This window comes from Bos taurus, chromosome X, assembly GCF_002263795.3.
Source record: "Bos taurus isolate L1 Dominette 01449 registration number 42190680 breed Hereford chromosome X, ARS-UCD2.0, whole genome shotgun sequence".
In the NCBI taxonomy this organism is placed as follows: Eukaryota; Metazoa; Chordata; class Mammalia; order Artiodactyla; family Bovidae; genus Bos; species Bos taurus.
This window is the reverse complement of record NC_037357.1, coordinates 37,396,350-37,424,118: the sequence shown is the minus strand read 5'-3', so window position 1 is coordinate 37,424,118 and position 27,769 is coordinate 37,396,350. Positions and strand designations below refer to the sequence as shown.

The window sequence follows — 27,769 nt, the reverse complement described above, 5'->3', positions numbered from 1 at the left end:
CCTTGAAGGATAGCCTTGGCCATGAGCTACCTTGTGGACCTAAACTCAGGCTGCTCATCTATCAAGGGAGGATAACCCACTGCCGTGAGAGGCGGAGGGGTGGATCCCACTAGATGGGGCGGGGAGAAACAGAGACCAAGGCCACTGCTAGGCGATCTCACCTGGGGTCAAGGAGGAGAGGTCATTGCCAACAAGGGCAGCAGTGGCTGCGGAGAAGCCTGGAGGGCAATCAGTGCCTTCCTGTTAGTGTGCAGCTGTAGATATCAAACCACGTTAGCAGGTGACAGCACACTTCTCCCTTCCTCCCCCCTGTTCCTTCCTGCTTCTCCCTTTTTGCCTCCCTCCCTCCCTTCTTTTTGGAGAAGGAAATGGCAACCCACTCCAGTGTTCTTGCCTGGAGAATCCCAGGGACAGCAGAGCCTGGTGGGCTGCCGTCTATGGGTCGCACAGAGTTGGACACGACTGAAGCGACTTAGCAGTAGCAGCAGCTCCCTTCTTTGCTTTTTCTCCTTTAATGAAGTAGAAGAAAAGAAGAAAGATCAGAGTTCTTTTCAGGTGGTAAGTGACAGTCTCACTTGGTGGAACGTTTATTTCAGCCATTTGTGTCGATCTGCGTGTGTGCCTGCAAGTATTGGCTCAGGATGTAAGATGCAGTTCTTCTTGAGGGTTGTGGTCACAGTGAGAAGACACTGCTTTGTGTGGCTTTCCCCGAGGAAGTGACATTTGAGCTGAATACGAAGCTGTTAATACCAGGAAATGGGCACGCAGAAGAGGAAGAGGGAGCCTGGCAGTGCCAGGGTGTGGCTGTGCCCACCTAGTTCCCCGGAAACTTGGCCCCTCGGCTGCACCCCACCGTCCATGCCCAGCCCTCAGGACTGCAGCTAACCGTGCTGCTGAGAATTCAGTCCGTTTCTGTTGCTTGCTTCCAGGCCAGGCCTGGCACTGGGCAGGGGCCAAACCCATGCCAGCCCGGGACATTGGTTGGCTTGTCTTGGGGCTCAGGTCCCTGCCCCCGTGCAGACTTTCAGGTGGGAGGCGCTCAGTGCATACCTGCTAGGGCCTGTTGCACTTCCCACTCCAAGGTAGACTCCAACTTTCCCGATCAGCCTCAGGCTTGGGGTAAAGGTGGGGAGGCAGCGCAAGACTGGGCAGCTCCCTGGAGGAGGTGGCCTTTGCTGCTGGGCTGAGACGTGGGTTCTGCAGACCCTCCGGGCCGCCCCTCCCCGTCGGCAGAGGGTGAGCTCATCTCAACGGGGGTGGGGGGGGGGCGTCGCCGGCTGCCCGGGCGCCTGAGCTCACGGCGCGCCCCCGTGGGTCCCCCCCGCCCCCCCGCCCCGTTCCTGGGTGATTTTTACCAATTAAGGCTTTTTCGCCGGGCCGGGTCGGGCCGGGTGCGGGGCGGGGGTGCGGCCAACAAGAAGGCGGGCGGCAGCGGCCCATTCGCGTGGAGGCGCCCGGCGCGCAGCGGACGCCAGCAGAGCCCCGAGGCGCCCGGCGCGGGCTCGAAGACCGGCCAGGCGCCACCCCGCGGCCGCCGGCCGCCCGCAGGGAGAGCAGGTGAGGCGTCTGCGGCGGGCACCCAGCGGAGCGGTTGGCGGGCAGCTCACGGCATTGGTGGGGGGGTGCCCGGGGCCAGGTGCAAGCCGGGGTGTGGTGTTGCAGCCGCCTTCCCTGGTTTCCTGGGGAATCCGGGTCTGGCCCCGCAGTGTGAGAGCCCAACAGCCACGGGGGCGCCCTGGGAGGGTGAACCAGGGGACAGGTCACTGCATGACTGTCCGGGAAGGCAGGGCTCTGAGAGCAGGACGTTGTGTGGGGTCAGGGCGAGAGGCCACCTGGAAAGACACTGCAGCCAATATGCCCCCAGGAGGGAGGTCGACCATCGGTTCCTCCCTGACATCAGTGCTCTGGGCAGTGGCTGCTTTGGGTAGGGGTGCGGGGCTGGCTTCCGGGCCGCTGCGCTCCACTGGGGCAAGGGCACACGGGGTTGGCCAGGCTAGATTCGAGGCTGGGCCCTGTCCCAGGTTGGCTCTGAACTGGATGTTCACTACCAGGTAGGATGTGAAGGCCAGCGCACCCCCCCCCCGCCCCGATTCCTGGGCCAGGAGGAGTAGGTGACGGCCTCTGGGAGACCCACCTGCACGGGCTCCTAGCAGTGCAGTCAAGGCGGGAATTCAGCACTGGAGCGCTGTCAGCCTGCCTGCCACACCTGGGCTTGGGCAGCCTCTCCTGCCACCCTGTGCCTCTCTTTCACCAGCCGTGGGAGGGCCTGGCTTGGGGTCTGAGGGCAGGAGTGGGGGTGGGAGGCGGGGTGTGTCTAACAACATCCAAGAAATCGACTCCAAATAAGGGAAAATATGAAAGAGCTGTATTTCGGCTTCCAGGGACTGCCCGATCTGGGGGCTTTGGGATGGGGCGCCACCTGGTGGTGATACTGTGTCCCCTGGGGACAAGAACTCGTTACAGCCCCATCTCTTATCACCCCCCAAATAGGGAAGAAGCCTAAGGCTGGCAGCCAAGGCTTCTGTCCCCCTTTCTGCTGGAGTTGGCTGCTAGTTACTGACGCTGACTCAGTTTCCCTGCTCTCTGCAGATTAAGAAATGAACACAGATAACCCAACTGGATGGCACTTGTCGAGTGACAATGAATTCTCAGTATGATTCTCTCCTTGGGGGACTGGCTCTTCAGGGGGGCAAGGGGAACAGAAGGATGGCTCTCATCTCTGCTTGGATGGGGCCTGCTAGGAAGGAGTCTGCATGGGTCCCCCTCTACCGCTGTCCCTCCCATCTCCATCCCAGTCCCCAGACACTGTGGTGTGGAGTTTTGCACAGGTGTGTCTAAAGTGGTCAGGCCTTTAGACTGAAAAATGTCACTGGTGAGCAAAAACCAGTGTGGGGTGCCAGGCAGCCCCAAAGAGAGCATGCTGGAGGCCAGGTGCTGACTGCAGCCCTACTGTGGGTGACACAGTCCCCAGGGCTGTGAGAGTCGGCCTTATTTGGGCATGCTGACCTAGGGGCTCCTTTCCCACTGGTCTTTAGCAGAGAACTTAGGTACTGCTAGTCGGAAGCTCGATCTAAGTACCAAGCAGGAGGGACAGAGACATGCTTTTCTGGAAAAAAAAAAAAAAGATGTGAAGAAGGGAACATCCTGCAGAGGGAAAGTACACAGGACCGAGGGAAGTGAGTCCACTCTGGGGACGAAGCCACGGGTAGGCTGGCTTCTCCAGACTGAAGAGGGTGGCAGTGACTGTCCCCGACAGGCCTCTTGCCTCTGTGCCTTTGCTGGTCTTAGTATCCCCACAGTGACCGCCCCCCCCCCCCCATAGTCTCCAGTTATCTACAAGAAAATGTATTTTGAGTGAATAGGTCCCCAGTGCCCAGTCCTGGCTCCATGGCAGGCCCCGGCTGCCTTTCATGGTTTGCCCCCCTCAGTCCCCTGGCCCCCCTGCCCGGGAGGCTCCCTCTGCACTCCCACGACCCTGAAGCCCACTGAGACCCAGGTGCTCAGAGCACATTATCGGAAGCCCGGGGCAGTTCCCTCTGGCAGCCTTCTGGGTCACGCTGGGTTCAGGGGCCATCCCAGCCATGGAGGGGAAGCCCCTCGCGCCTCGGGTGGACTGCCGGTGGGTGAGGCAGGCACCCGCCATCTCTGCATGCATCGCATCACAGGGCGCCCCGTGCCAGTGCCCATTGGCATGCCCGGGCCCCTTCCAAGGCTGCTGGCTCCTGGAGCTCTGATGGCCTCCTGGCCCAGTGCCCCATTTCCTCTGGGGTGCAGGGGGGAGGGAGGGAGGTGGTGGGAACCGGCGAGCGCAGGCCAGGATCCTGCAGAGCGGGAAGGCGTGCTGGGGCAGGGGGTCTGGGGGTCTGGGGGGCGGCTTAGGGTCGGGCGGCTACGAGCTTCCCTGGCGTGGCGCACGCGCGCCCGGCGCGGGCAGCAGAGCCTAGTCCGGACCCGCGCTCTCCAAGGGCTCGCCCCTTCGGATCGGGCCCTTTCTCTTGGCTGCCGGCGAGGCGGCCGGCTGGGACGCGGCCAGGGACCCCCGAGCGTCGGAGGTTGGGGGAGAGGGGGCGGCGGGGACCGAGCGGAGTCCACGTGACTCACGGAGGGCGAGCCACCCCCCGCAGGGGCCTTGGGGAAGGAAAGTCCCTTGTATGGTGTGCCCGCTGCAGGCCAAGCGGTCCCCCGCTCTAGACGTTGCTCAGCCTTTCATCGCTGCAGCGTTTCCTACAGCGCGGGAGGGAGACCTCAGCATTTCCTCGCAGCCTCGCCTGCTCCGGGGCCCTACGACCCTTCCCGGAGCCTGGGGGTCGGGTCAAAGAGCCGGGGCGGGGGTACTCAGGGGGGCATTCCAACGGGTGGGGAGGGGCGGGGCGGGTGGGGCCCCAAAGCTCCACCCCGCCGCGGCCCCGCCTCCTGGCCCCGCCTCCATCAGCATTTAAAGGGCTCGCTCTCACCGCAGCGCAACCTCAGCTGTCTGCCTCGCCCTGCGCTCGCTGAGGTGCCTGCGACTTTAATTAAAGGGCCGTCCCCTCGTCTAGGCTGCAGCACCGCCCATCGGCTCCTCGCGCCTCAAAATGAGTAGCTCCCACTCTCGGGCGGGCCAGAGCGCTGCGGGCGCGGTTCTGGGCATCGGTGCCGACACACGAGACGCCGAGATGCCGGCCACCGAGAAGGACCTGGCGGAGGATGCGCCGTGGAAGAAGATCCAGCAGAACACGTTCACGCGCTGGTGCAACGAGCACCTCAAGTGCGTGAGCAAGCGCATCGCCAACCTGCAGACGGACCTGAGCGACGGGCTGCGGCTTATCGCGCTGCTCGAGGTGCTCAGCCAGAAGAAGATGCACCGCAAGCACAACCAGAGGCCCACCTTCCGCCAGATGCAGCTTGAGAACGTGTCGGTGGCGCTCGAGTTCCTGGACCGCGAGAGCATCAAGCTCGTGTCCATCGGTGAGGGCGCCGGACGCCCGGTGGCGCTGGCGGGGCGAGGGTGGGGGTTTTCGCGCGTCCTCCCCTCTTCCCTGAGCCGACCCCTTGCAGACATCCCCTTAAGCTGCGGCGCTGCCCCGGGGGCCACCCAGCTGCGTGCGGGCCTCGAGAACAAAGGCTCGCAAGCCAGCGGTGCGTGCGGACCGCTACGCGCCCCCGCCCGCCGGTCCCCGGCTGGCCCACGCCCAGGCTGAGCTCACATCCTCCACAGGCCGCGCCCCTGCCGCTGCGCCCGTGGTGGGAGAGGGCCGGGACGGGGTGGGGGGGAGTGGGAAGGCGGTGCGGCGGGCACTAGCCAAGCTCTGGCCGTACGCCCAGCGCCTCATCTCTAACGAGGGGGAGGCCAGGACTCTCCACCTCCTATAGCAGTTGGGAGACGGCTCTTGGGCCTCCGAACACCGTTGTGGTTCCTAAACAGAGGCTTGGAGCTTGTGGGTTCCATTGTCTAGGACCCCTCAACTGAAGATTGCTCCAAGTTTATATCTCCTTTTGGGAACTCGGGGCCCAGAAAGGACCATAGCTAGCCAAACAGCACCTGAGATAGGTTTGGGTGCTGGCTTGTAGTCGCTTAGACACCCAGTTATTGTTGATTGTGGGCCAAACTCTTGCTTCTATGTAGGACTTGCTTTTCTGCATCTAGAATACAGGAGTTCCCTGGGAGGTACTCCAACATGTGCTGGGCTCACTGCCAGCCCACTGTCCGTGTCACTGGGCTGGTGAGGCTGGCACTGACCAGGCCTACCGCATCATTCCCAGGCACCTCTCGAGATGGGAGCCACACAGGGATTGGCACCAGAACTGGTGACTTTGCCCTGGAGCGGGGGGGCGGGGCGGCGATGTGAGACACGGAATGAAGGGGCACCAGCTTTATTTTCTTCAGCATTCAAAGAGAACTTCCAGCAGCCCCTGCAGCCCTGGCCTGGTCCACGCTGAGCCTGAGAAAGTGAGGGACCAAGACTCAGGTGCCCCCAATCACTCTGAGCAGGTCTCAAGGGCCCCACCTCTTTTTCTGGAATGCAAGTCTAGGCCGAGGCCCACCCCCCAGTCCCATACTCAGTCTAGCCAAGCTGAGTCATCTTTGAGCCTTGGGTGGGGGGGCAACCGGATGTGGGGAGGCGAGCCACACCCCAGTTGTCTGGGGGGGGGTCTCCCCCCCCCTTCTTCTCCTCCTCCTCTTGTGAGCTGGCTGGAGCAGGCCTAGTTCCCAGAGCTTTGCCATATAAGGCAAAAAAATGTTGGAAAGCAGCAGTGATTAGGGGAAGGAGGGGGCAGGCTGGCCCGGGGCTGGGGAAAGGGGGTGGGATGGGGCGGGGCCATCCAACCAGTCAGTCTCTCAACTCTTAGCCCAGTCCTTCCCGCCCTCTTTTGTGAGTTGGATGGGACGGCCTGGGCCAGCCTCCTATGGACCAGGGGGAGGGCCCAGCCCCGGGAGGACCGGTGAGCTTGGCCTTGTGTGTCCCCTCGTGGGTCTGGGTGGACCTCAGGCCTCCCGAGGCTCTGGTTCCAGGCTCAGGGTTCTGGGGATGGGAACCTGGTGGGAAAGTGCAAGTGCTCCCGTGTACTTGGTCTTCTCCGAGCCTGAGACCCCCTGTCCTGCCGCTTGGCAATAGTGCGGGGCAGTGGTGTAGGACTGGGATGAGCCCCCCATTGAGAACTGGGAGGCCACTCTACTGAGTGGTGTTGAGCTGGTCTTCGAGGTGCAGCTTGCTGGGTTCAGAGGCTGCCTGGTCCCCACCCCCCAGTTGACTTGCTGGACAAGCATTTTCTCCTGATTATTGGGGAGTGGGTGAGTGGAACCCATCAGCAGGGATTCCAAAGATAAGCGGCCCTCCTGTGTTCTTAGGCCCAGCCCTACGCCCCAGTCCCCAAGAGCTTGAGACTGACACCCAGAAGGGCCTTGGGTGGGGCCCTGAGGGGTTGCCATGGTGATGGGGTGCAGGGTGCCTGCCCTAACCACTTCCCCTGTGGTGAGCTTGGTGGCCACCCGCCTGCAGCCCAGCGGCCTGTTAAGTGATGAGTAGGGCGGGCAGTGGCTGAGCCTACTGCTGAGACAGCGGGACTCTGGGACCCCACCCACAACCCCCCGCCAAGCGAGGGGCCCTGGGCACCCAACCCAGGCTGGCGGGCCCCACCCCAGCCCCACCCCCCCGGGCTGGGTGAGGGGGCCCCTGGAATGTGTCCTGCTCGACATCCCGGCTGGCAGGTCATCCCTGCTGGGCCCCAGTGAGTCAGGGCCAGACCGCCGGTTCCTTGGGGCCAGTGTTCAGCCCCTCCCCTACACCAGGCCAATGGCCCAACCCCCAGCCTGGCTCTGTCGGGGGAGGGGTGAGTACAAAGGAAGTGGGGGCCGGCAGGGGTTCACACCCTCCACCCAAAGGGTCCTTGCCCAACTTCCCCAGCCTCAGTCATTCACGCCCCCACCCTGGGCCAGCAGTTGTATTTCCCAACCCAACCCCCGCTTGGCTTCCTCTTCCCCAGCGCCCGCCCAGGGGCCCTGGCATCAAGGCCCCAGGGTCCAGCTGTTTCCCCTGCCCCTTCCTTGGAGACCTCTGGAGAGGGGCCTGGGTGGCTGCAAAGCACTCACCCACTCTCTCTCTGGAACCATCTTTGGGGATCGGGGCCCCAGATGGGGCCCCGATCGACAGCCTGGGTCTGTCGCCTGTCTGTTCTCTGGGCCCCCATGGCCTCAGGGCTTCTGGCAGCCCCCCTGATTGTGCTGTATTGGCACTGCGCGTCTGGAAGGGTTTTACCCTTGAACCTCCTTGATGGTCCCACAGGCACCCGCACCCCACCCTGCCTCACGGAGGCCTCCTCCTCCCTCGGGCTTGCTGTCTCCCACACTCGCCAGTGCCTGGGAGTGGCCTGCTGTTCCGTGTGTGTGCTTCCACACCCCACCCCCGAAGCCGTGTGTGCGCATGTGTCTGTGCCTGTGCCCAGGCCCCCCCACCGGGTTGGCCGTGCCCACCCAGCGCTGCCACTCGTTGCCCTTGCAGACAGTAAGGCCATCGTGGACGGGAACCTCAAGTTGATCCTGGGCCTCATCTGGACCCTGATCCTGCACTACTCCATCTCCATGCCCATGTGGGATGAGGAGGAGGACGAGGAGGCCAAGAAGCAGACCCCCAAGCAGAGGCTGCTGGGCTGGATCCAGAACAAGCTGCCACAGCTGCCCATCACCAACTTCAGCCGTGACTGGCAGAGCGGCAGAGCCCTGGGCGCCCTGGTCGACAGCTGTGCCCCGGGTGAGGGGTGTCGGGTGTTGAGGGTGAAGGGGACGGCCTCTGGTGAGGTCCCGTGGTCCCTAGACAGACGACTTAACTCCATCTGCAGGCCTGTGCCCCGACTGGGATTCCTGGGATGCCAGCAAGCCCGTGAACAATGCACGGGAAGCCATGCAACAAGCTGATGACTGGCTGGGCATCCCTCAGGTATGCCCCCCTACCCTGGCCAGCGGGGTCTGCTTGGGGGCCAAGATCCCCATGGGGAGAGGTGGAGTGTCCCAGGAGCCCCAGGCTTGGAGGCCCACTGGCTCCTCCCTCTGTCTGTGAAGGTGATCACCCCCGAGGAGATTGTGGACCCCAACGTGGATGAGCACTCCGTCATGACCTACCTGTCCCAGTTCCCCAAGGCCAAGCTGAAACCAGGGGCTCCCCTGCGGCCCAAACTCAACCCGAAGAAAGCCCGAGCCTATGGGCCAGGTGAGGGAGCCAGGCAGGAGTGCTCCTGCGAGGTCACCTTCTCCCCGTGGGGCCGCGTCCTCTGGGAAATGTCAGCTCCTTGGGAGTCTTCCATCACGTGGCCGCAGGGTTATTGACTGCTCTCCGCAAGTCAGACAGGAGTGGGTCAGGGCTGATCAAAAGCAGCCACTGGCTGGATGTTCCCCACGTCACACCCACCCAAGGCAGAGTGTGTTTAGGGAGTAAGGACCCATCCACTTTGCTGTAAGTGAACTTGAGACCCAGCCAGGTTATCTGACGGGAGCCTGAGCCCCGGCACGCTTGAGCGAGCGTTCTAGAAAACAGGCCCAGGCCTGTCCCACAAGAGACCAGTTCAGAAGGGAATAGGGAGGGGTGCTGAGCCCGTGCAGGTGAGGGGGTGGCCCTGAGGCCAACCCGTGGCTTCCTCACACTTCCCGGGCAGGCATTGAGCCTACAGGCAACATGGTAAAGAAGAGGGCAGAGTTCACGGTGGAGACCAGAAGCGCCGGGCAGGGAGAGGTGCTGGTATACGTGGAGGACCCGGCTGGGCACCAGGAGGAGGTAAGGCAGCCTGCAGGTAGGCCCTCGCATTACCAGGCCTCCGTGTGCCCGGGGCTGCTCCGAACGAAGACTCACGGGCTCCTTCCCACCCTAGGCCAAGGTGACCGCCAATAACGACAAGAACCGTACCTTCTCTGTCTGGTATGTCCCCGAGGTGACGGGGACTCACAAGGTGAGCCCTCAGCCTGAGGGGAGGCTGGGAGCAAAAGCTGTGGCTAGGGGGGACCCCAACCCTGGCCTCACGGCCTGCCCCTCCTGGGAACAGGTCACCGTGCTCTTTGCCGGCCAGCACATTGCCAAGAGCCCCTTCGAGGTGTACGTGGACAAGTCCCAGGGAGACGCCAGCAAAGTGACTGCCCAGGGCCCTGGCCTGGAGCCCAGCGGCAACATTGCCAACAAGACCACCTACTTTGAGATCTTCACGGCGGGTGAGTGGAGGGTGCTGAGGCCAGCGGGCTCATGGGAGGACGAGAGGCTGGAAGCTGAGCCGCTGCTTCCCAGCAGGTGCGGGCATGGGTGAGGTGGAGGTGGTGATCCAGGACCCAGCAGGCCAGAAGGGTACCGTGGAGCCTCAGCTGGAGGCCCGGGGCGACAGCACGTATCGCTGCAGCTACCAGCCCAGTGTGGAGGGCGTCCACATGGTGCACGTCACTTTCGCCGGGGTGCCCATCCCTCGCAGCCCCTACACAGTCACTGTGGGTCAAGGTAGGCCAGCCCCAGCTGCCTTCCACAGGGCACAGCTCCAGCTGGGCGGTCTTGGATGGGGGCAGCCAGGCAAGTGCTGCTGCAGCCCTGCCCTGGCTCTCGGGACATCTGTGCTTCCACTGTTGGGGCCTCCTCCTCCTCCTCCCGCCTTCTCCCTCTCTCTCTCTCTCCACGCTTTCACCTTCGGAAGAGCTCGCTCCAGCTGTCTAGAAACCTGCTGCTCTCTGCTCTGCCCACAGGGTCAACGGTACTTGGATCTGTCTTCCTAGGGGGTTGGGGGTGGGTGGGCTGGGTGTGGGGTCTGCGGGGGGAGCTGGTGTGGATGGAGCACAGGGAAGGAGGCCTACCATGTCTGGGCCTGGGCCCCAGGTCCTTGGGTCACGGTCTCTTCCGGTTCTTTCTTACATGGCCTTCACCATCTCGGGCAGCCCACCGGCCCAGTCCGGTGGGAGACAAGGGAGGGGGTCGCCCTGCACTAGCTCCCAGCAGCTCAACCAGTCCTCTGCTCACAGCTTGTAACCCAGGTGCCTGCCGCGCTGTCGGCCGGGGTCTCCAGCCCAAGGGTGTGCGAGTGAAGGAGACGGCCGACTTCAAAGTGTACACAAAGGGGGCGGGCAGCGGAGAGCTGAAGGTCACCGTAAAGGGCCCCAGTAAGTTGGCTTGTGGCTGGGGTAGGGTGATGCCAGCCCCTGGCCACTGCTCAGCAGGCCTGAGGCTTCCCCTTGTCTCTGACAGAGGGTGAAGAGCGTGTGAAGCAGAAGGACCTGGGCGATGGTGTCTATGGTTTCGAGTATTACCCCATGATCCCCGGCACATACACTGTCACGATCACGTGGGGTGGCCAAAATATTGGGCGCAGGTGAGGCCCTGGATGAGCGCTTTAGAGGTGGCACGCCTCCTCCCCTGCAGGGCTTTGGCTCATCCTTCCAGGATGGGCCCTTCAGCACTCCCTGGGTGGCTCTCTCCTTGCAGTCCCTTCGAGGTGAAAGTGGGCACTGAGTGCGGCAATCAGAAGGTGCGGGCATGGGGCCCTGGGCTGGAGGGCGGTGTTGTCGGCAAGTCTGCAGACTTTGTCGTGGAGGCCATTGGCGACGACGTGGGCACCCTGGGTGAGTAGGTGGCTACAATTGGGGGTATTCCGGGGGCAGAGGCTAGCAAGGGCCACCCTCCCGGGGATCCAGGGCCCTCATGAGCTGGCGGCTGTTGTCAGGCTTCTCGGTGGAGGGCCCATCGCAGGCTAAGATCGAGTGTGACGACAAGGGCGATGGCTCCTGCGATGTGCGCTACTGGCCACAGGAGGCTGGTGAGTACGCGGTGCACGTGCTGTGCAACAGTGAGGACATCCGTCTCAGCCCCTTCATGGCCGACATCCGCGACGCGCCCCAGGATTTCCATCCAGACAGGGTAAAGAGCATGTGCCACTGGGTGGGGGAGCCTGAGGGGGCCGGCACTCTGCCCTGAGAACTGGGTGGCCTCCCATCAGGTGAAGGCACGTGGGCCTGGATTGGAGAAGACCGGCGTGGCTGTGAACAAGTCAGCAGAGTTCACAGTGGATGCCAAGCACGGCGGGAAGGCTCCTCTCAAGGTCCAAGTCCAGGTGAGGTGCTCCCCCGTGCCAGGAGTGGGCTGGGCAGGTGCCCACTGACCAGGCAGTGACCAGGAGGCCTCTTGCTCCTGCCCACTTTGCAGGACAATGAGGGCTGCCCAGTGGAGGCAACGGTCAAGGACAATGGCAATGGCACTTACAGCTGCTCCTATGTGCCCCGGAAGCCAGTGAAGCACACGGCCATGGTGTCCTGGGGAGGTGTCAGCATCCCCAACAGCCCCTTCCGGGTGAGCCTTTAGCCCACTTCCCTGGGGCCCCTGCTTCATTTGATACAGCTCTGTTTGATGAAACTTGCACGCCATACAGTCAACCCCTTTCCAGTATCCAACTTGGTGGTTTTGGGTGAGTTCTGAGTTGTGAAGCCATTACCATGACGGAAGATGAGGCCGTTTTCACCACCCCTAAAGAAAGTCGGCAACCCTCCAAAGGCCCCCTGCCCTGGCCTAAGCAGCCTCTCCTGTCTCTGCTTTCTGGCTGGGTGGGGATGGACTCGTATCCCCTGTGGCCTGTATACCGTGAGTCATTGCTTCTTGCCTTTCAATGGCTGGATGATACACCATTGTGTGGATAGACCACGTTTTCTGTTCCCAGTCATTTGTTGATGGACATTTGGGAGTTTTTTCACCTTTTGGTTGGCAGGAGCTGTGCTATGAATGGTCCAGAATGGGTGTTAGAGGGGACGAGTGATCTCATGTCTCTGGGTGGATAGATACCAAAAAATGGAATTGCAGCATCATATGGTTGCTTGTGTTTGGAAAAGAAAAGGAAAGGAAAGTCGCTCAGTCATGTCCAACTCTTTGCAACCCCACGGACTGTAGCCCACCAGGTTCCTCTGTCCATGGGATTTTCCAGGCAATAATACTGGAGTGGGTTGCCATTTCCTTCTCCAGAGATCTTCCCGACCCAGGGATCGATCCCGGGTCTCCAGCATTGTAGGCAGACACTTTACTGTCTGAGCCACCAGGGAAATCTGCTTGTGTTTGAGGGGCCACCAAATGATTTCCAAGGGTGGTGGCACCACTCTGCGTGCCCAACGGCGGTGGGTCAGAAAGCCTCTGCCTGTCCTCTGGGCTGGTTGTGACCCTGCACTTGCCCCTGTGCCCTGCAGGTGAATGTGGGTGCCGGCAGCCACCCGAACAAGGTCAAGGTGTACGGCCCAGGAGTGGCAAAGACAGGACTCAAGGCTCACGAGCCCACCTACTTCACTGTGGACTGCACGGAGGCTGGCCAGGGTAATGCCCTGCCTTGGGAGTGGGTGGCCGGTGGGTGCAGCGTCCCTGTGAGGTCCCCAGCCCCATGCCCTCCTCCATTGCAGGTGATGTCAGCATCGGCATCAAGTGTGCCCCGGGTGTGGTGGGCCCTGCCGAGGCCGACATCGACTTCGACATCATCCGCAACGACAACGACACCTTCACGGTCAAGTACACCCCCCGCGGGGCTGGCAGCTACACCATCATGGTGCTCTTTGCTGACCAGGTGGGTGTGCTGCTCCTGGCCCCCAAAGATGGCTGAGTGTTGGGTTGCTGCTCGCCTCTCAGCCCTTCTCCTCCCACCCCTTGCAGGCTACGCCCACCAGCCCCATCCGGGTCAAAGTGGAGCCTTCCCATGATGCCAGCAAGGTTAAGGCAGAAGGTCCCGGCCTCAGTCGCACCGGTGAGGACGGCCCCCCGCGTAGGGAGGTCGGGGCCCCGAACAGGGTATGTGTATGCGCATGCAGGAGCCCCTAGATGGTTGCTGTGTCTCCTCAGGGGTCGAGCTTAGCAAACCCACCCACTTCACGGTCAACACCAAAGCTGCCGGCAAAGGCAAGCTGGATGTCCAGTTCTCGGGGCCGGCCAAAGGGGATGCAGTGCGTGACGTGGACATCATTGACCATCATGACAACACCTATACCGTCAAGTACACGCCTGTGCAGCAGGTAGCCAGCTCTCTTGACCCCCTGTGGCCACACCTGTCCGTACACATGCTGAGCCTGTGGGCCCCTTCACATGGTGGGCTGGGTGGCTGGCTCCAAGAGACTTTGTGCCCACTCTGGTTTCTCACCTGGGACAGAGTGGGCACAGCAGTTGGGGGGTGCAGTGTCCCCAACCCCCATGCCCGAGTTGGGAAGGCACGGGCCAGGGGCGCTCAGCCATGACCTCTGACCCTGTCTTCTGTACCCCTCCCAGGGCCCAGTGGGCATCAATGTCACTTACGGAGGTGATGCTATTCCCAAAAGCCCCTTCTCAGTGGGGGTGTCTCCAAGCCTGGACCTCAGCAAGATTAAGGTGTCCGGCCTGGGAGAAAGTAAGTTGCTGGGGCCCTGGCACAGCCGCTGGCGATGCCCAGGCTGTCTGAGCGGCCTCACAGTCCTGTCTTCCCCCCATCGCTTCAACAGAGGTGGATGTTGGCAAAGACCAGGAGTTCACGGTCAAGTCCAAGGGCGCCGGTGGCCAGGGCAAAGTGCTGTCGAAGATCGTGGGCCCTTCAGGGGCAGCGGTTCCCTGCAAGGTGGAGCCAGGCCTCGGGGCTGACAACAGCGTGGTGCGCTTTGTGCCCCGTGAAGAGGGGCCCTATGAGGTTGAGGTGACCTATGATGGCGTACCTGTGCCTGGCAGCCCCTTTTCCCTGGAAGCCGTGCCGCCCACCAAGCCTAGCAAGGTAAGGGGGTTGCCGGGGCCACAGCCCATGTCTGCTTTGGACCTTACTCCTCCTCTTGGTCCTTCTGAGCGAGGGCCCTGCTCGGGCCTGTGCCCGCCTGGTAGGGGAGGGAAGCCAGAACAAGAAGAGAGACAGATGGAGTCAGGCTGGGGTCTGAGGGTCAAGGGTCAGAGAGCTGGTGCAGCTTGGGCTCCTGACCCGCCCCTCCTCCCCTAGGTGAAAGCCTTCGGGCCAGGGCTGCAGGGGGGCAGTGCAGGGTCTCCTGCCCGCTTCACGATCGACACAAAGGGTGCCGGCACAGGCGGCCTGGGCCTGACGGTCGAAGGCCCTTGTGAAGCTCAGCTCGAATGCCTGGACAACGGGGATGGCACGTGCTCTGTGTCCTATGTGCCCACTGAGCCTGGGGACTACAACATCAACATCCTCTTCGCTGACACCCACATCCCCGGCTCCCCATTCAAGGCCCACGTGGTTCCCTGCTTCGACCCGTCCAAGGTCAAGTGCTCAGGCCCCGGGCTGGAGCGGGCCACGGCTGGGGAGGCCGGCCAGTTCCATGTGGACTGCTCGAGTGCGGGCAGTGCGGAGCTGACCATCGAGATCCGCTCCGAGGCAGGGCTGCCGGCCGAGGTGCACATCCAGGACCACGGTGACGGCACGCACACCATCACCTACATCCCCCTGTGCCCTGGAGCCTACACCGTCACCATCAAGTACGGCGGCCAGCCTGTGCCCAACTTCCCAAGCAAGCTGCAGGTGGAGCCCGCAGTGGATACCTCGGGCATCCAGTGCTATGGGCCCGGGATTGAGGGTCAAGGTGCGAGGCTCTGCCGTGGGACATGGGGTGGGGGAACTGGGGTGTCTGGAGCCCCCGTCTTCCTCTTCACATCCCCTCCCCCACAGGTGTCTTCCGAGAAGCCACCACCGAGTTCAGCGTGGATGCCCGGGCTCTGACGCAGACTGGAGGGCCCCACGTCAAGGCTCGCGTGGCCAACCCCTCGGGCAACCTGACTGAGACCTATGTGCAGGACTGTGGTGATGGCACATACAAAGTGGAGTACACACCATATGAGGAGGGTGCGTGTCGGGGTGCCAGAGGGACTGTGGGGGGTGAAGGGGCAGGGCAGTCTGGGCCCCTTCTAAGTCAGCCCGCCCTCCTGCAGGACTCCACTCTGTGGACGTGACCTACGACGGCAGTCCTGTGCCCAGCAGCCCCTTCCAGGTGCCAGTGACTGAAGGCTGCGACCCCTCCCGAGTGCGTGTCCATGGGCCAGGCATCCAAAGCGGCACCACCAACAAGCCCAACAAGTTCACTGTGGAGACCAGGTGGGCAAGAGCCCCACAAGCAGGGGCCGCGGTGGGCGTTAGAAGTCACGGGATAACGAGCTGTCTGTTTGGACTAGGGGAGCTGGCACAGGGGGCCTGGGCTTGGCTGTTGAGGGCCCCTCTGAGGCCAAGATGTCCTGCATGGACAACAAGGATGGCAGCTGCTCGGTTGAGTATGTCCCCTACGAGGCCGGCACCTACAGCCTTAACGTCACTTACGGCGGCCACCAAGTGCCAGGTGAGGAATCAGGTCAGCTGGGGCCTGGCTGGGGCCACCTGCCTGCCCTCCAGCCTGTCTCAGAAATGCCACCTCTCGGCCCCCACAGGCAGTCCTTTCAAGGTCCCTGTGCACGATGTGACAGACGCGTCCAAGGTCAAATGCTCTGGGCCTGGCCTGAGCCCGGGCATGGTCCGTGCCAACCTACCTCAGTCCTTCCAGGTGGACACGAGCAAGGCTGGCATGGCCCCACTGCAGGTCAAAGTGCAGGGGCCCAAAGGTGAGTGTGTCTGGGGTGTGGGGGTCAGGTCAGGAGGGCCTGGTCCCCTGAGGGAGGGGGTCTCGCACACCTTGGGGTGGGACGCAGGTGGGCAGGCAGTTGACGGAGGAGCCGCAGGTGACACCAGAGCCAGTGACCTGGTGAAGGGGACCAAAAGGACATAGACCACTGAGCAGAGGTGGGAAGGAGAGAGGGCAAGGGCCCAGGTGGTACCCAGATTAGTGTCATGTCACAGAGGCTCAGGGCTGTTCCTGGGGATGGGCAGGGCTAGGCCTGGGGTGGGGGCTGAGTATACATGGCTCAGATCCGGCTTTTTAGTGTAGTGGGCCTAGGAACCCAGAGCACCAGCTGAGACTCTGTCTCTGGGACTGGGGTCAGGCCTGGTGGAGCCGGTGGACGTGGTGGACAATGCCGATGGCACCCAGACTGTGAACTATGTGCCCAGCCGTGAGGGGCCCTACAGCATCTCAGTGCTGTATGGAGACGAAGAGGTACCCCGCAGGTAAGGAGCAGGGCCCTCTGTCTTAGGGGAGGGGGCACTGGCCTGGGCACCAAGAGCCATCCTAACCACCCACAACATCCTGGCCCGACAGCCCCTTCAAGGTTAAGGTGCTGCCTACACATGATGCCAGCAAGGTCAAGGCCAGTGGCCCAGGGCTCAACACCACGGGTGTGCCTGCCAGCCTGCCTGTGGAGTTCACTATTGATGCCAAGGACGCTGGGGAGGGCCTGCTGGCTGTCCAGATCACGGTGAGTGGGCCATGTGGGGGCCACCTGGCCCTGCTGTTTTGCAGCTCTGGGTCCATGGCAGGTGGGGAGGGGAGGGACCCGGGCCTGAAGTCCACAGCCTGGGGCAGATGAGCCAGTCTGGGTCTCTGGTCTCACCTGGGAGCCTGGCCCCCGCCTCTAGGATGGTGGTCACAGACCCAGGCTTCCCCCACACACATACTTGCTCACTTCTGATGTCACCAAAGCCCTTAGTGCCTCAACTATTTTGCCTGTAACATTCTCCAGGGCCAGGTATAAGGCTGGGACTCTGGGATCTTTCAGAGGAGCTTGTCCTACTGCTGGGGCTGGCCCTGGGGTAGAGGGCTGGGGCTGAGAAGTGTTTGTGGGGATAAAGCAGGATAGGTGCCAAGTTTCCTGGCCGTGCCTGTCACTGGGGGCTTCCCTTTTGGACCTTGCCCGTGGGGAAGTAAGTAAAGGACAGTGGTGGATGCAGGCAGCCATTTTGGGCCATGGTGGCTGACCCTGCAGCAGCAGTGCTTGACACTTGGTCCTCTGAGAGGGCCTGAGGGAATCCCGGGCCAGGGTGAGCTTGGACCAACTGTTCTTCTCTGTGCTCTGCTACACAGGACCCGGAGGGCAAGCCCAAGAAGACACACATCCAAGACAACCACGACGGCACGTACACAGTGGCCTACGTGCCAGACGTGACAGGCCGCTACACTATCCTCATAAAGTATGGTGGTGACGAGATCCCCTTCTCCCCATACCGTGTCCGCGCCGTGCCCACGGGGGATGCCAGCAAGTGCACCGTCACAGGTGAGCCCAGTGTGCCAGCAGCCACGGCGCTCAGCACGGGGCTTGGGTGTGCCTGTGTGCAAGGGCTCGCTGCTTGGGGCGGCGTGTGGGAGTGGGGGCCGCCCCCTTGAGTGACTCACCTGACCTTTCTCCTTGCTCTCTGCCCTCTCACCTCAGTGTCAATCGGAGGTCACGGGCTAGGTAAGCTGCTTGCTGGGGCCACTCCCAATGCCCCTTCTGCCCAGAGGGCAGCTTCCTTTCCTCTTCCGGCTGATTCCCAGGACAGTTCCAGCTGCAGCTCTTGGCAGGGACAGAGGGGAGGAACTGGAGGGTTAGGGCCCAGGGAGGCCTCTGGAGCTGGGCATGAGTGCTCCGGCCCTCCCCCTCTCTGGGCCTCTGTTTTTCCACCTGAGAAGTCGGGTTGCAGCTGTGAGCTTTGGGGCGAGGTGCATCCCTAGAGGCACCCCCCTGGGGGCTCTGGGGTCTGGGGATCTTGGCGCCCTGGGGCAGTCTCGGGGGCGGGCAGCAGGCCCGGTCTCTTTTCACTTCCTCCTTCTGAGTCCAGGGTCTCCCCCAAGCAGCGGGAGTCCCCAGCCCCAGCCGGATCCACAGACCCCTGTCCCCACCTCCCAGGGGCCTCCGCGTCCCAGGCCGGGGGAGGTGCCAGTGCATGAGTGGGTGGGGCTGGCTGGTAGTGCCATAGCACCAGCATTGACTGCTTGGGCGGCCAGCATGGTGGGGCCCGGCCCAGCCTCAGAGTGCCAAAGTGCACTCAGTGGCCCACCCTCTTCCCGCCTCCCTCCCTCCCTGCCCCTCCCAGCAGTGACGTTATTCAGATGGTCCCCAACCAGACCTGGGAGGGGAGGCTCACCCCAGCCAGGGATGCCAGCAAGAGGCCACAAGCACATGGGAGCCTCTGGAGGCTGGAGGCCTGGACCTTGGCCAAGGTGGCCCTGGAGAAAGCTAGAGGGTGGCAGGGGTTCGATGACTCTGTCCAGGGGGCCTCAGGGTCTGAGATGACAGGCCTGTGTGCCTGGGCCAGGGGGTAGGACCTTGGGGACCAGGGGCAGGGTCAAGACTGGGGCTGAGAGAGCCGTCTTGGTTTACCTTGGCCGCCATGTGCCAGCGGAGGCAAAGAGCCCAGTTGGGGAACTGAAGTCACTTCGGTATCAGTTGCAAGGCTGGCTTGGGCTAGGCTGCTGGTGGGTGGGTGGGGCTTGAGGGGAGAACCAAATTGCAGGGGTGGGGGGCTTCAAGGATGGAGCAGCCCAGACCTGCTGAAGAGCTGGGTGCTGGGCAGGGAGCGCAGGTAGTTGGGGCCAACTGAGGTTTGGGCCCAGGCCACTTGCTAGATGGTGGGTCCAGGTTCCAAGCCAGGGAGAGCAGGTGTGGCTGTGTGCGAGGTGAGGCCTCCCAGGGCGGGGTGGGTGGTGGGGGTCCAGGCATAGAGTTCTGGAGCCCCACAAAGTGGGCGCCCTTGGCGGACAGGACAGCTCAGGGGCCGGCCAAGTGGCTGGCTGGGGACCCCCTTGAACTTGGCCCCAGGGTGGGTTCGGTGTTGCCAGCTGCTTCCCTGGCAGGGGCCAGGCTCCAGAAAGCACTCGCTGCCAGGCCTCATGGTCCCCAGCCCCCCGAGCCTCCATGGCTGAGCCCAGATCATAACGTCACTGTCCCTCCCCTCTGCTCTCACCGCCTTGCAGCCGTGGTTCTGGCTTGGGCCCCCTGCCCCCCTGCCCCCTGGGTGCTGGCCCCTCTGCTGCGCTGCACTGCCTGGGTGCTAACCCCCCTGCCTCCCTGCTTCCCTGCTCCCGGCTCCCTGCCTGCACCAGGCCGTGCCCGGCTGCCCCTTCTCTGCAAGCCTCCGGTCGAGCGAGCCTTCTCAGTTGTCAGGAAACTCCAATTGCACCTTCAGGCCCCAGGGGTGGGGAACAAGTGTCACATGCCCCACGCTGCAGCAGGACTCCGCCTCACCGCGTCCGCACACAGCACTGAGGGCCAGGGCATGGCCACAGGGGTGAAGGCAGCCCGGGGCTCAGCTGTCAGTCAGCACGGTCCAGGGCACCACTGGCTGAAGCCAAGTTGGCAGGGGAGATGGCAGCAAATGCTTAGGCCCCGGCAGTGGCTTCGGGGCTTTCCAGGCCCTTCTTCTTCTCAGACTCCTGGGTGCCACCCATTGGGCTTTTCCCATGTGGCGGGGATACGCCCCGAGACAGGACTCCCGGGCTTGAGGTGGTTCAGGGGAACCTTTCCTGCCTTCTGAGAAATCACTCACCATTCCAGCTTGGGGGGCGGGAGGCCTGGCTGTGCTTGGTGGTTGGCAGTAAGAGGCCTGGGCGGCTGACACGTGGATGGCCGCGGCCTGAGCACCGAGCTCATGCCCCGGCCCCCGCTTCGGGGACCCACCCTGCCCCACCAGGTGCTGGCATCGGCCCTACCATCCAGATCGGGGAGGAGACTGTGATCACTGTGGACACCAAGGCAGCGGGCAAAGGCAAGGTCACCTGTACTGTGTGCACCCCCGATGGCTCTGAGGTGGACGTGGACGTGGTCGAGAATGAGGATGGCACCTTTGACATCTTCTACACGGCTCCCCAGCCCGGCAAATACGTCATCTGCGTGCGCTTCGGTGGTGAACACGTGCCCAACAGTCCCTTCCAAGTGACGGTCAGGAGGGTCCGGGGCTGGGGTGGGGTCCGGGCAGGGACCTGGCTCACCGCCCCCACGGGGCTCACGGGTTTGGACAGCCTCAAGCTCTGTGCCTTGCTCTGCAGGCTCTGGCTGGAGACCAGCCCACGGCACAGCCCTCATTACGGCCTCAGCAGCTGGCACCACCATATACCTACGCCCAGGGGGGCCAGCAGACCTGGGTATGGCTTGCCCTGCCACCTCCCAGCTTGCCCTGCCCTCGGGGACACTTGGGGATGGGCCGGCTGGGTGTCCCGTGAGGTCCTGTTCCGCTATCTGCGAGGAGGGACCCTGGAGCCTGCCACTTGGGACTCCTTTTCCCTCCAGTTCCTCACTCAGGCCTTCTGTGTCTCCGCCCCCTGCAGGCCCCAGAAAGGCCCCTGGTGGGGGTCAACGGGCTAGATGTGAGCAGCCTGAGGCCCTTTGACCTTGTCATCCCCTTCACCATCAAGAAGGGCGAGGTCACTGGTGAGTGCAGCTGGGAAGGGGCTAGGGAGCCACAGAGGCTGGAGGGTGCCCATGGACTGCCCTGACCCAGGCCCCCCCTGCCCTGCAGGGGAGGTGCGGATGCCCTCGGGCAAGGTGGCACAGCCCGCCATCACCGACAACAAGGATGGCACTGTGACTGTGCGCTACGCCCCCAGTGAAGCCGGCCTGCACGAGATGGATATCCGCTATGACAACATGCACATCCCAGGTACGTCCACTCAGCATGCCGGACCACCTCCCAGGGGGGCGGGCTGTGGGACAGACTGGGGGATGATGGGAGGCCCCGGTCCATGTGGTCCCTCTTCCTGCTGCAGGCAGCCCCCTACAGTTCTACGTGGATTATGTCAACTGTGGCCATGTCACAGCCTATGGGCCAGGCCTCACCCATGGGGTGGTGAATAAGCCCGCTATCTTCACCGTCAACACCAAGGATGCGGGCGAGGGTGAGCAGCAGCTCTCATCCTGACCTGCCTGATTGGGGCGGGATGCCGTCATCTGGTGGGGGGTCTGGACACGGGAGATGCTCCCCAAACTGGGCTCCCCACCCCACCCCCGGCCTCCGCTTGCACGGTTGGTGCAGTGTTCCCGGGCACAGTTCGTACCCTCATTCACAACTCTCTCCAGGGGGCTTGTCCCTGGCCATTGAGGGCCCCTCCAAAGCAGAGATCAGCTGCACCGACAACCAGGATGGGACGTGCAGTGTCTCCTACCTGCCCGTGTTACCTGGTGACTACAGCATCCTGGTCAAGTACAACGAACAGCATATCCCGGGCAGCCCCTTCACTGCCAGGGTCACAGGTAGGGGACGGCCTGCAGCGGTGACAAAGGAGGCAGCTGGCGTGGGGACAGTCTCCCTCCCGGTGCCTGGACACACAGTGACTGACCCCTGCCAGGTGACGACTCCATGCGCATGTCCCACCTGAAGGTGGGCTCTGCCGCCGACATCCCCATCAACATCTCGGAGACGGACCTCAGCCTGCTGACCGCCACAGTGGTGCCCCCCTCGGGCCGGGAAGAACCCTGTCTGCTGAAGCGGCTGCGCAACGGCCACGTGGGTAAGAGGCTGGGCGGCAGGGCCTTACGGGAGGGAGGGAAGGTGGGGGGGGGTTGTATATCTTTCTCTGGCTGACAGCCCCGCCCTGTGCCCAGGGATCTCATTCGTGCCCAAGGAGACAGGGGAACACCTGGTGCACGTGAAGAAGAATGGGCAGCATGTGGCAAGCAGCCCCATTCCGGTGGTGATCAGCCAATCGGAGATCGGGGATGCCAGCCGTGTGCGGGTCTCGGGCCAGGGCCTCCACGAAGGCCACACCTTTGAGCCAGCAGAGTTTATCATTGATACACGTGATGCAGGTAGGTGGTAGGGATCTGGGAGCTGGGGTCAGACCATCATACTTGGCCCCCCGGCTCAGGGTTGTCTCGCCCACAGGCTATGGGGGGCTCAGCCTGTCCATCGAGGGTCCCAGCAAAGTAGACATCAACACAGAGGACCTGGAGGATGGCACATGCAGGGTCACCTACTGCCCCACGGAGCCTGGCAACTATATCATCAACATCAAGTTTGCTGACCAGCACGTGCCTGGTGGGTACAGCACCCGTGTGCCTCCCCCACTGCTGGGCAACTCTCCGTGCCACACCCTGGGGGCCCCGAGCAGAGGGTAACCTGTCTGGGGTGTGGGTTGTGCCTTCTTCCTGCAGGCAGCCCCTTCTCCGTGAAGGTGACAGGCGAGGGGCGTGTGAAAGAGAGCATCACGCGCAGGCGACGGGCCCCATCGGTGGCTAATGTTGGCAGTCACTGTGACCTCAGCCTCAAGATCCCAGGTGGGAGCCGTGGCCGCCCGGGCGGGTCCCAGGGAGGCCTAAGCACCAGCCCTGCGGGGCCCCCGGACAGAGAGGCGTGGCCTGGGTCTCCCACTCACCTGCCTGTTCCCCCACCTGCAGAAATTAGCATCCAGGACATGACAGCCCAGGTGACTAGCCCATCAGGCAAGAGCCACGAGGCCGAGATTGTGGAAGGGGAGAACCATACCTATTGCATCCGCTTTGTGCCAGCTGAGATGGGCATGCACACGGTCAGCGTCAAGTACAAGGGCCAGCACGTGCCCGGGAGCCCTTTCCAGTTCACCGTGGGGCCCCTGGGGGAAGGGGGAGCCCACAAGGTCCGTGCCGGGGGCCCTGGCCTGGAAAGGGCTGAAGCTGGAGTGCCAGGTAGGCCTGCTTCCTTTGGGGCTCTGGCTGGTCCCGGCTGGGGGTGCAGTGGGAGGGAGGAAGTCTCCAGCAGCCCCTGCTGGTTGGGGGGAGCACAGCCCTTCATGAGGACACATTCTGCTTTCCTGCAGCCGAGTTCAGCATTTGGACCCGGGAAGCTGGCGCGGGGGGCCTGGCCATTGCTGTCGAGGGCCCCAGCAAGGCCGAGATCTCCTTCGAGGACCGCAAGGATGGCTCCTGTGGCGTGGCTTACGTGGTCCAGGAGCCAGGTACTACAGTCTGGCTGGGGCCAGCAGGCTTCCCCTTGGGGTGGGTGCCCGTCCGGGTCTACACAGACAGCCCTGCCTTCTCCCCCACAACACCCTGAGGTCCCAGGGCCTCTTGGGCTGTCAGGGGAAGGCATGCATGGCCGTCTTGTTCTCGCTCCCCATCCAGGTGACTATGAGGTGTCAGTCAAGTTCAACGAGGAGCACATCCCCGATAGCCCTTTCGTGGTGCCTGTGGCTTCTCCGTCTGGTGACGCCCGCCGCCTTACTGTTTCTAGTCTTCAGGTGAGGCACTGAGAGAAACCGCCCGCCTGGGGCTCCTGCACCCGGCCAGACCAGAGCCCCTATGTCCAGGGACCCAGCCAGCCCAGCTCAGGGCGCCGGGCTGCTTCTGCTCTGGCCGGGAACAGCCCACGCCTGGGTCGGCAGGACGCACCCCTGACGGCCGCGTGGAGTTTTTCTCGTGTCTCAGGTCTAAAGGCTTTGAACAGAAGCCTGTGCCCCTTGAGCACTAGGGCTGAGGTTTAAAGAGGGACAGCCGCCTGCCAGGGCTGCTGAGTGCTGCTTGCAGGCCGGGGGCTGCCCTGCTTCCTGCCTGCCCGCTGTGTGCCTGGAGCGTGTGGGGCTAGGGTTTTGGGGTGTGTGCCTGGAGCTTGCTGCCCCTCGAGAAGCACTGGCTCTCCCTCTTTAAACCCACTTGGACGCCAGATGGGTAAGTGCCTCCCCCTGGGCCTCCTGCTTCTGGGCCCAGCCTCCCCTTGCCCACCACCCCCAGCCTCCGCTATCCTAACCACATCTGCTGTGCTTCCAGGAGTCAGGGCTAAAGGTCAACCAGCCAGCCTCTTTTGCAGTCAGCCTGAATGGGGCCAAGGGGGCAATCGATGCCAAGGTGCACAGCCCCTCAGGAGCCCTGGAGGAGTGCTATGTCACCGAGATCGACCAAGGTGAGGCTCTGCCTGGCCATCCAGCCATCCACCCGGGCACTGCTGGGAGCAGTGGGCCTCCCCGGGCCGGCCCTGCTGGCTGGAAGCAGGCTGAGAGTGTAAAGCAAGACACAATCTGCAAGCAGCCGAGAGAGGGCCTGGGCCTCCCGCCCCCTACTTGGGACCCAAGCCCTTGGGGACTGGGCTCAGTGGCCATGCTGCTAGAAAGGACAAAGCCTTCTGGAGGCATGATCCTGCCATCTCTTACAAGAGAGACCCCCAAGTCTAGCAGTTGGGCCTGCCAGGGCCTGGAACTCACGGAAAGGCTTGGGGGTGGGAGGAGCTGCTCAATTTGACTAGTCCACGGCTGAGTCCTGCCGCTTGCTGGCTGTGTGACCTCGAGCAAGTTCCTGCCTATCTCTGGGCCCCAGTTAGCATGTGGTGGATATGGCATTCAGGGTAGCCTTTCTAAGGAGGCTGTTTTGCTTACAAAAGACTTCAGTCCAAATGCTGCAGCAATTAAAGCTAGCTTGGGCATCTATCAGTAGCTTGGGCATCTAAAGCTTTGTCCCTCGGGCTTCAAGATTTCTGTGCAGTAGGGTTAAGGTGCCCAGCACAGTTCCCAGAAGAAGCTAACTGGGCCCTGAGACCTGCTGGACTCACACTGGTGGGCACATGCCACTTGCTCAGTTTGGAGGAGGGACTCCAGGCCCACCACCTACTTCTCTGTTCCTCAGATAAGTACGCTGTGCGCTTTATCCCACGGGAGAATGGCATCTACCTGATTGATGTCAAGTTCAACGGCACCCACATCCCGGGGAGCCCCTTCAAGATCCGAGTTGGGGAGCCTGGGCATGGAGGGGACCCAGGCCTGGTGTCTGCTTATGGAGCTGGCTTGGAAGGCGGCATCACAGGTAGGTCAGCGTGGGCAGCTTCTGGTGTGTGAACACAACGACTAGGGTTCCCTCCTCCAAGCTCTCGGTGACAACAGGTGGCATGTGGAGGTGACAAGACTCTGTTGGGGGGTGGGGGTGGGGCAATGGGCCAGGCCAGCTGTACCTACCTTCCCGTGCCCTCAGGGAGCCCAGCTGAGTTTATCGTGAACACCAGCAATGCGGGCGCTGGTGCCCTCTCAGTCACCATCGACGGGCCTTCCAAGGTGAAGATGGATTGCCAAGAGTGCCCCGAGGGCTACCGCGTCACCTACACTCCCATGGCACCTGGCAGCTACCTCATCTCCATCAAGTACGGCGGCCCCTACCACATTGCGGGCAGCCCCTTCAAGGCCAGAGTCACAGGTGAGCCTGGTGCCAGATGGCTGCTACACACCCCATTGCCGGGCACTCCTGCCACCTCTTGGCTGTCCACTGCTCTGCCCTGCAGGTCACCGCCTCGTCAGCAACCACAGCCTCCATGAGACATCATCTGTGTTTGTGGACTCCCTGACCAAGACTGCCACCATCCCCCAGCACAGTGCCCCAGGCCCGGGTCCCACTGATGCCAGCAAGGTGCTGGCCAAAGGCGTGGGGCTGAGCAAGGCCTACATGGGCCAGAAGAGCAGCTTCACGGTGGACTGCAGCAAAGCAGGTGGGTGTGCGGGCCCCAGCCCTTCCAAAAATGGGAGGCTGGAGAGAAAAGCAGAGAGGCCATGCCTGGGAAAGAGTGGGTGGGAAGGCCTCTTTGGGGGCCTTCTGGGCCCCCCTGCTAGCTCCTCTGCCCTCCAGGGCCCTGGAGAAACTGCAGGTTCTTTGGTTGTTCTGGGTGGACGGGGTGCTGGCTGTTTTTAAGAAGGGCTGTCACTCCAAGACAGGCAAGGTGGGGAGGACCCAGGGCAGGAACAAAGCGGGTCGCTGCAGTCACCACTGATGGGACGGGGCTTGGGGCATGGCAGTGAAGCCCTGGCCCCCACTCCCAGGCAACAACATGCTGCTGGTGGGCGTGCATGGGCCCCGGACGCCCTGTGAAGAGATCCTGGTGAAACACGTGGGCAGCAGGCTCTACAGTGTGTCCTACCTGCTCAAGGACAAGGGGGAGTACACGCTGGTGGTCAAGTGGGGTGACGAGCACATCCCGGGCAGCCCCTACCGAGTCCTGGTGCCCTGAGTGCTGTGCGCCTGCCAGTCACCAGCTCCCAGGACGAGAAGTGCCCCTGCGCCTGCCCCTCGCCACCCAAGCAGCACCTGCCCCAGCCCCGGCCAGCCCTGGCCACCCCATCACTGCAGCCTGACCCTGCCCTGTGCTGCGCTCACCTGCCTCCACGTGGGCAAAGGAGAGAGGCGAGCAGAGGCAGCCTGCCTGTCTTCTTTGGTTCTGGAAGGGGTGAAGGGGGGGGCCATGCACACCTGCCCGCTAGTTCTCTCTCCTAGCCAAGAGGAATAAAAGTTCTGCTTCCGTTCTCCTGAGCATGACTCAAGCTTTGTGGCAAAGAGGGCTGACAGGGTGGCTGGAGGTGCGGGCCCGGACCACAGGCTGTGGGATCTTCTGCTCCAGCCCCCTCTGCTGCCTGAGCACCTGGAGGGCACCTGGGGACTCCGCCTCCTCTCTGCCTCCCTGGGTTCCGATCCATGCAGGCCAGGGGGTGTCTAGTGCCCCGAGAACCGAGCCTGACATGGTTGTCCTTGTCCCAGATCATACCAGGAACAGATGCTGTCCCAGGGGAAGGCCAGGCCTTGGCCAGGCTACAGGAGGTTGCGTGCCAGGTGGGAGGGCCAGGTAAACAGAAGGCCAAATCCCAGGAGATTCCTGGCCATGACCCAGGCATCTTAAATGTGCCACCAGCCCCTGGTAAGGGGCTGTCTCCAAGCCATGCAGGTGGCAGCAGGTGGACACCTTCAAAGCCCTGCCCCATAGCCACCATCTGCCTATCCACTAGGTCCTTCCAAGCCCGCACCTGTCTGGCCTCGTGTGCCTGGGTGGGCTGTGCCCTCGGCAGGGTAGGGCAATCTCAGCCCCTTGGCGTGCTGTTCTGAATCGCTGTTCAGAATTCCCACCTGCACACAACCCGCCCCGGGTCTGCAGGTCAGGAAGGCTGTTAAAGCCAGCCAAGGCTTCAGCTTTCAGGCTTCCTCTCTCAACGGGGCACCTGGAAGCCATACCCCTTTCTGGAAGCACCTTCTGGGCCAGCATGAGCCCAGGGTTCACGGCACAGTTGCTTCTCAGCCACCCCAGTGATGAGCGTGAGCTCAGGAAAGGAGAGGAACAGGACCAGATCAAGGGCTCACCCAGCCCCCAGCCCCTTCTGCCATGGAGGGAGCAGGCAGAGTGCGTACAGCCACTGGTCTACACGAAACACTTCTAGAAGCTGCTCAGCTGGACAAGGTGGCAAAAAGAGGCAGATGCAAGCCTGGAGAAGTCCCACTCTGGGGTGGGGGCAGGGAAGGGGACCCACCCCAATCAGCCCCTTCTAACCTCTGTCGGCTCACCAGGCACCACTCCCCTACCCAGACTCACCCAGATTCTCCTGCCTGGACCAGCCTGCCAAGAGCAGACAGTCCTCCCTGCCATCCTGTGTTCCAAAGCCTGCTTGGTGGGGGCCCCTGGAGGGAGAATGGCCCCAGAAGAGAGTGTAACCAGGAGACCTATCCCCTCCCTGGATGCCACATTGCACCCGGGCGGTATGAGGGCTACAGGGCGGCAAGGGGAGAAGCTGGAACCTGCA

At 62.8% G+C, this 27,769-nt stretch overlaps 1 protein-coding gene across 5 annotated transcripts; it reads left to right on the top strand.

Moving 5' to 3' along the window:
- Positions 1–1,442: 1,442 nt before the first annotated feature.
- On the top strand, positions 1,443–26,513 carry FLNA (filamin A). 5 transcript variants are annotated; one of them, NM_001206514.1, is made up of 48 exons: positions 1,528–1,557; positions 4,539–4,947; positions 7,980–8,228; positions 8,317–8,414; positions 8,537–8,684; positions 9,127–9,245; positions 9,340–9,417; positions 9,511–9,673; positions 9,750–9,950; positions 10,463–10,600; positions 10,686–10,809; positions 10,923–11,059; positions 11,161–11,354; positions 11,434–11,547; positions 11,640–11,783; positions 12,665–12,788; positions 12,872–13,032; positions 13,119–13,209; positions 13,305–13,474; positions 13,725–13,842; positions 13,934–14,196; positions 14,413–15,010; positions 15,097–15,270; positions 15,357–15,519; positions 15,597–15,757; positions 15,846–16,016; positions 16,395–16,518; positions 16,610–16,766; positions 17,372–17,561; positions 17,718–17,741; positions 19,957–20,204; positions 20,312–20,407; positions 20,591–20,693; positions 20,782–20,922; positions 21,029–21,157; positions 21,339–21,512; positions 21,608–21,769; positions 21,864–22,067; positions 22,144–22,296; positions 22,413–22,535; positions 22,656–22,922; positions 23,054–23,191; positions 23,358–23,473; positions 24,000–24,132; positions 24,849–25,025; positions 25,191–25,409; positions 25,495–25,698; positions 26,027–26,513. In NM_001206514.1, the coding sequence occupies exons 2-48, from the start codon at positions 4,575–4,577 to the stop codon at positions 26,212–26,214; spliced, it is 7,944 nt and encodes a 2,647-aa protein (NP_001193443.1). In that variant the 5' UTR covers positions 1,528–1,557; positions 4,539–4,574; the 3' UTR covers positions 26,215–26,513. The 5 variants fall into 5 exon arrangements, with proteins under 5 accessions (XP_024843517.1, NP_001193443.1, XP_059739254.1 ...); XM_024987749.2 differs by lacking the exon at positions 17,718–17,741 and having other exon boundaries at positions 1,443–1,557; XM_059883271.1 differs by lacking the exon at positions 1,528–1,557 and having other exon boundaries at positions 4,457–4,947; positions 14,659–15,010.
- Positions 26,514–27,769: the final 1,256 nt, after the last annotated feature.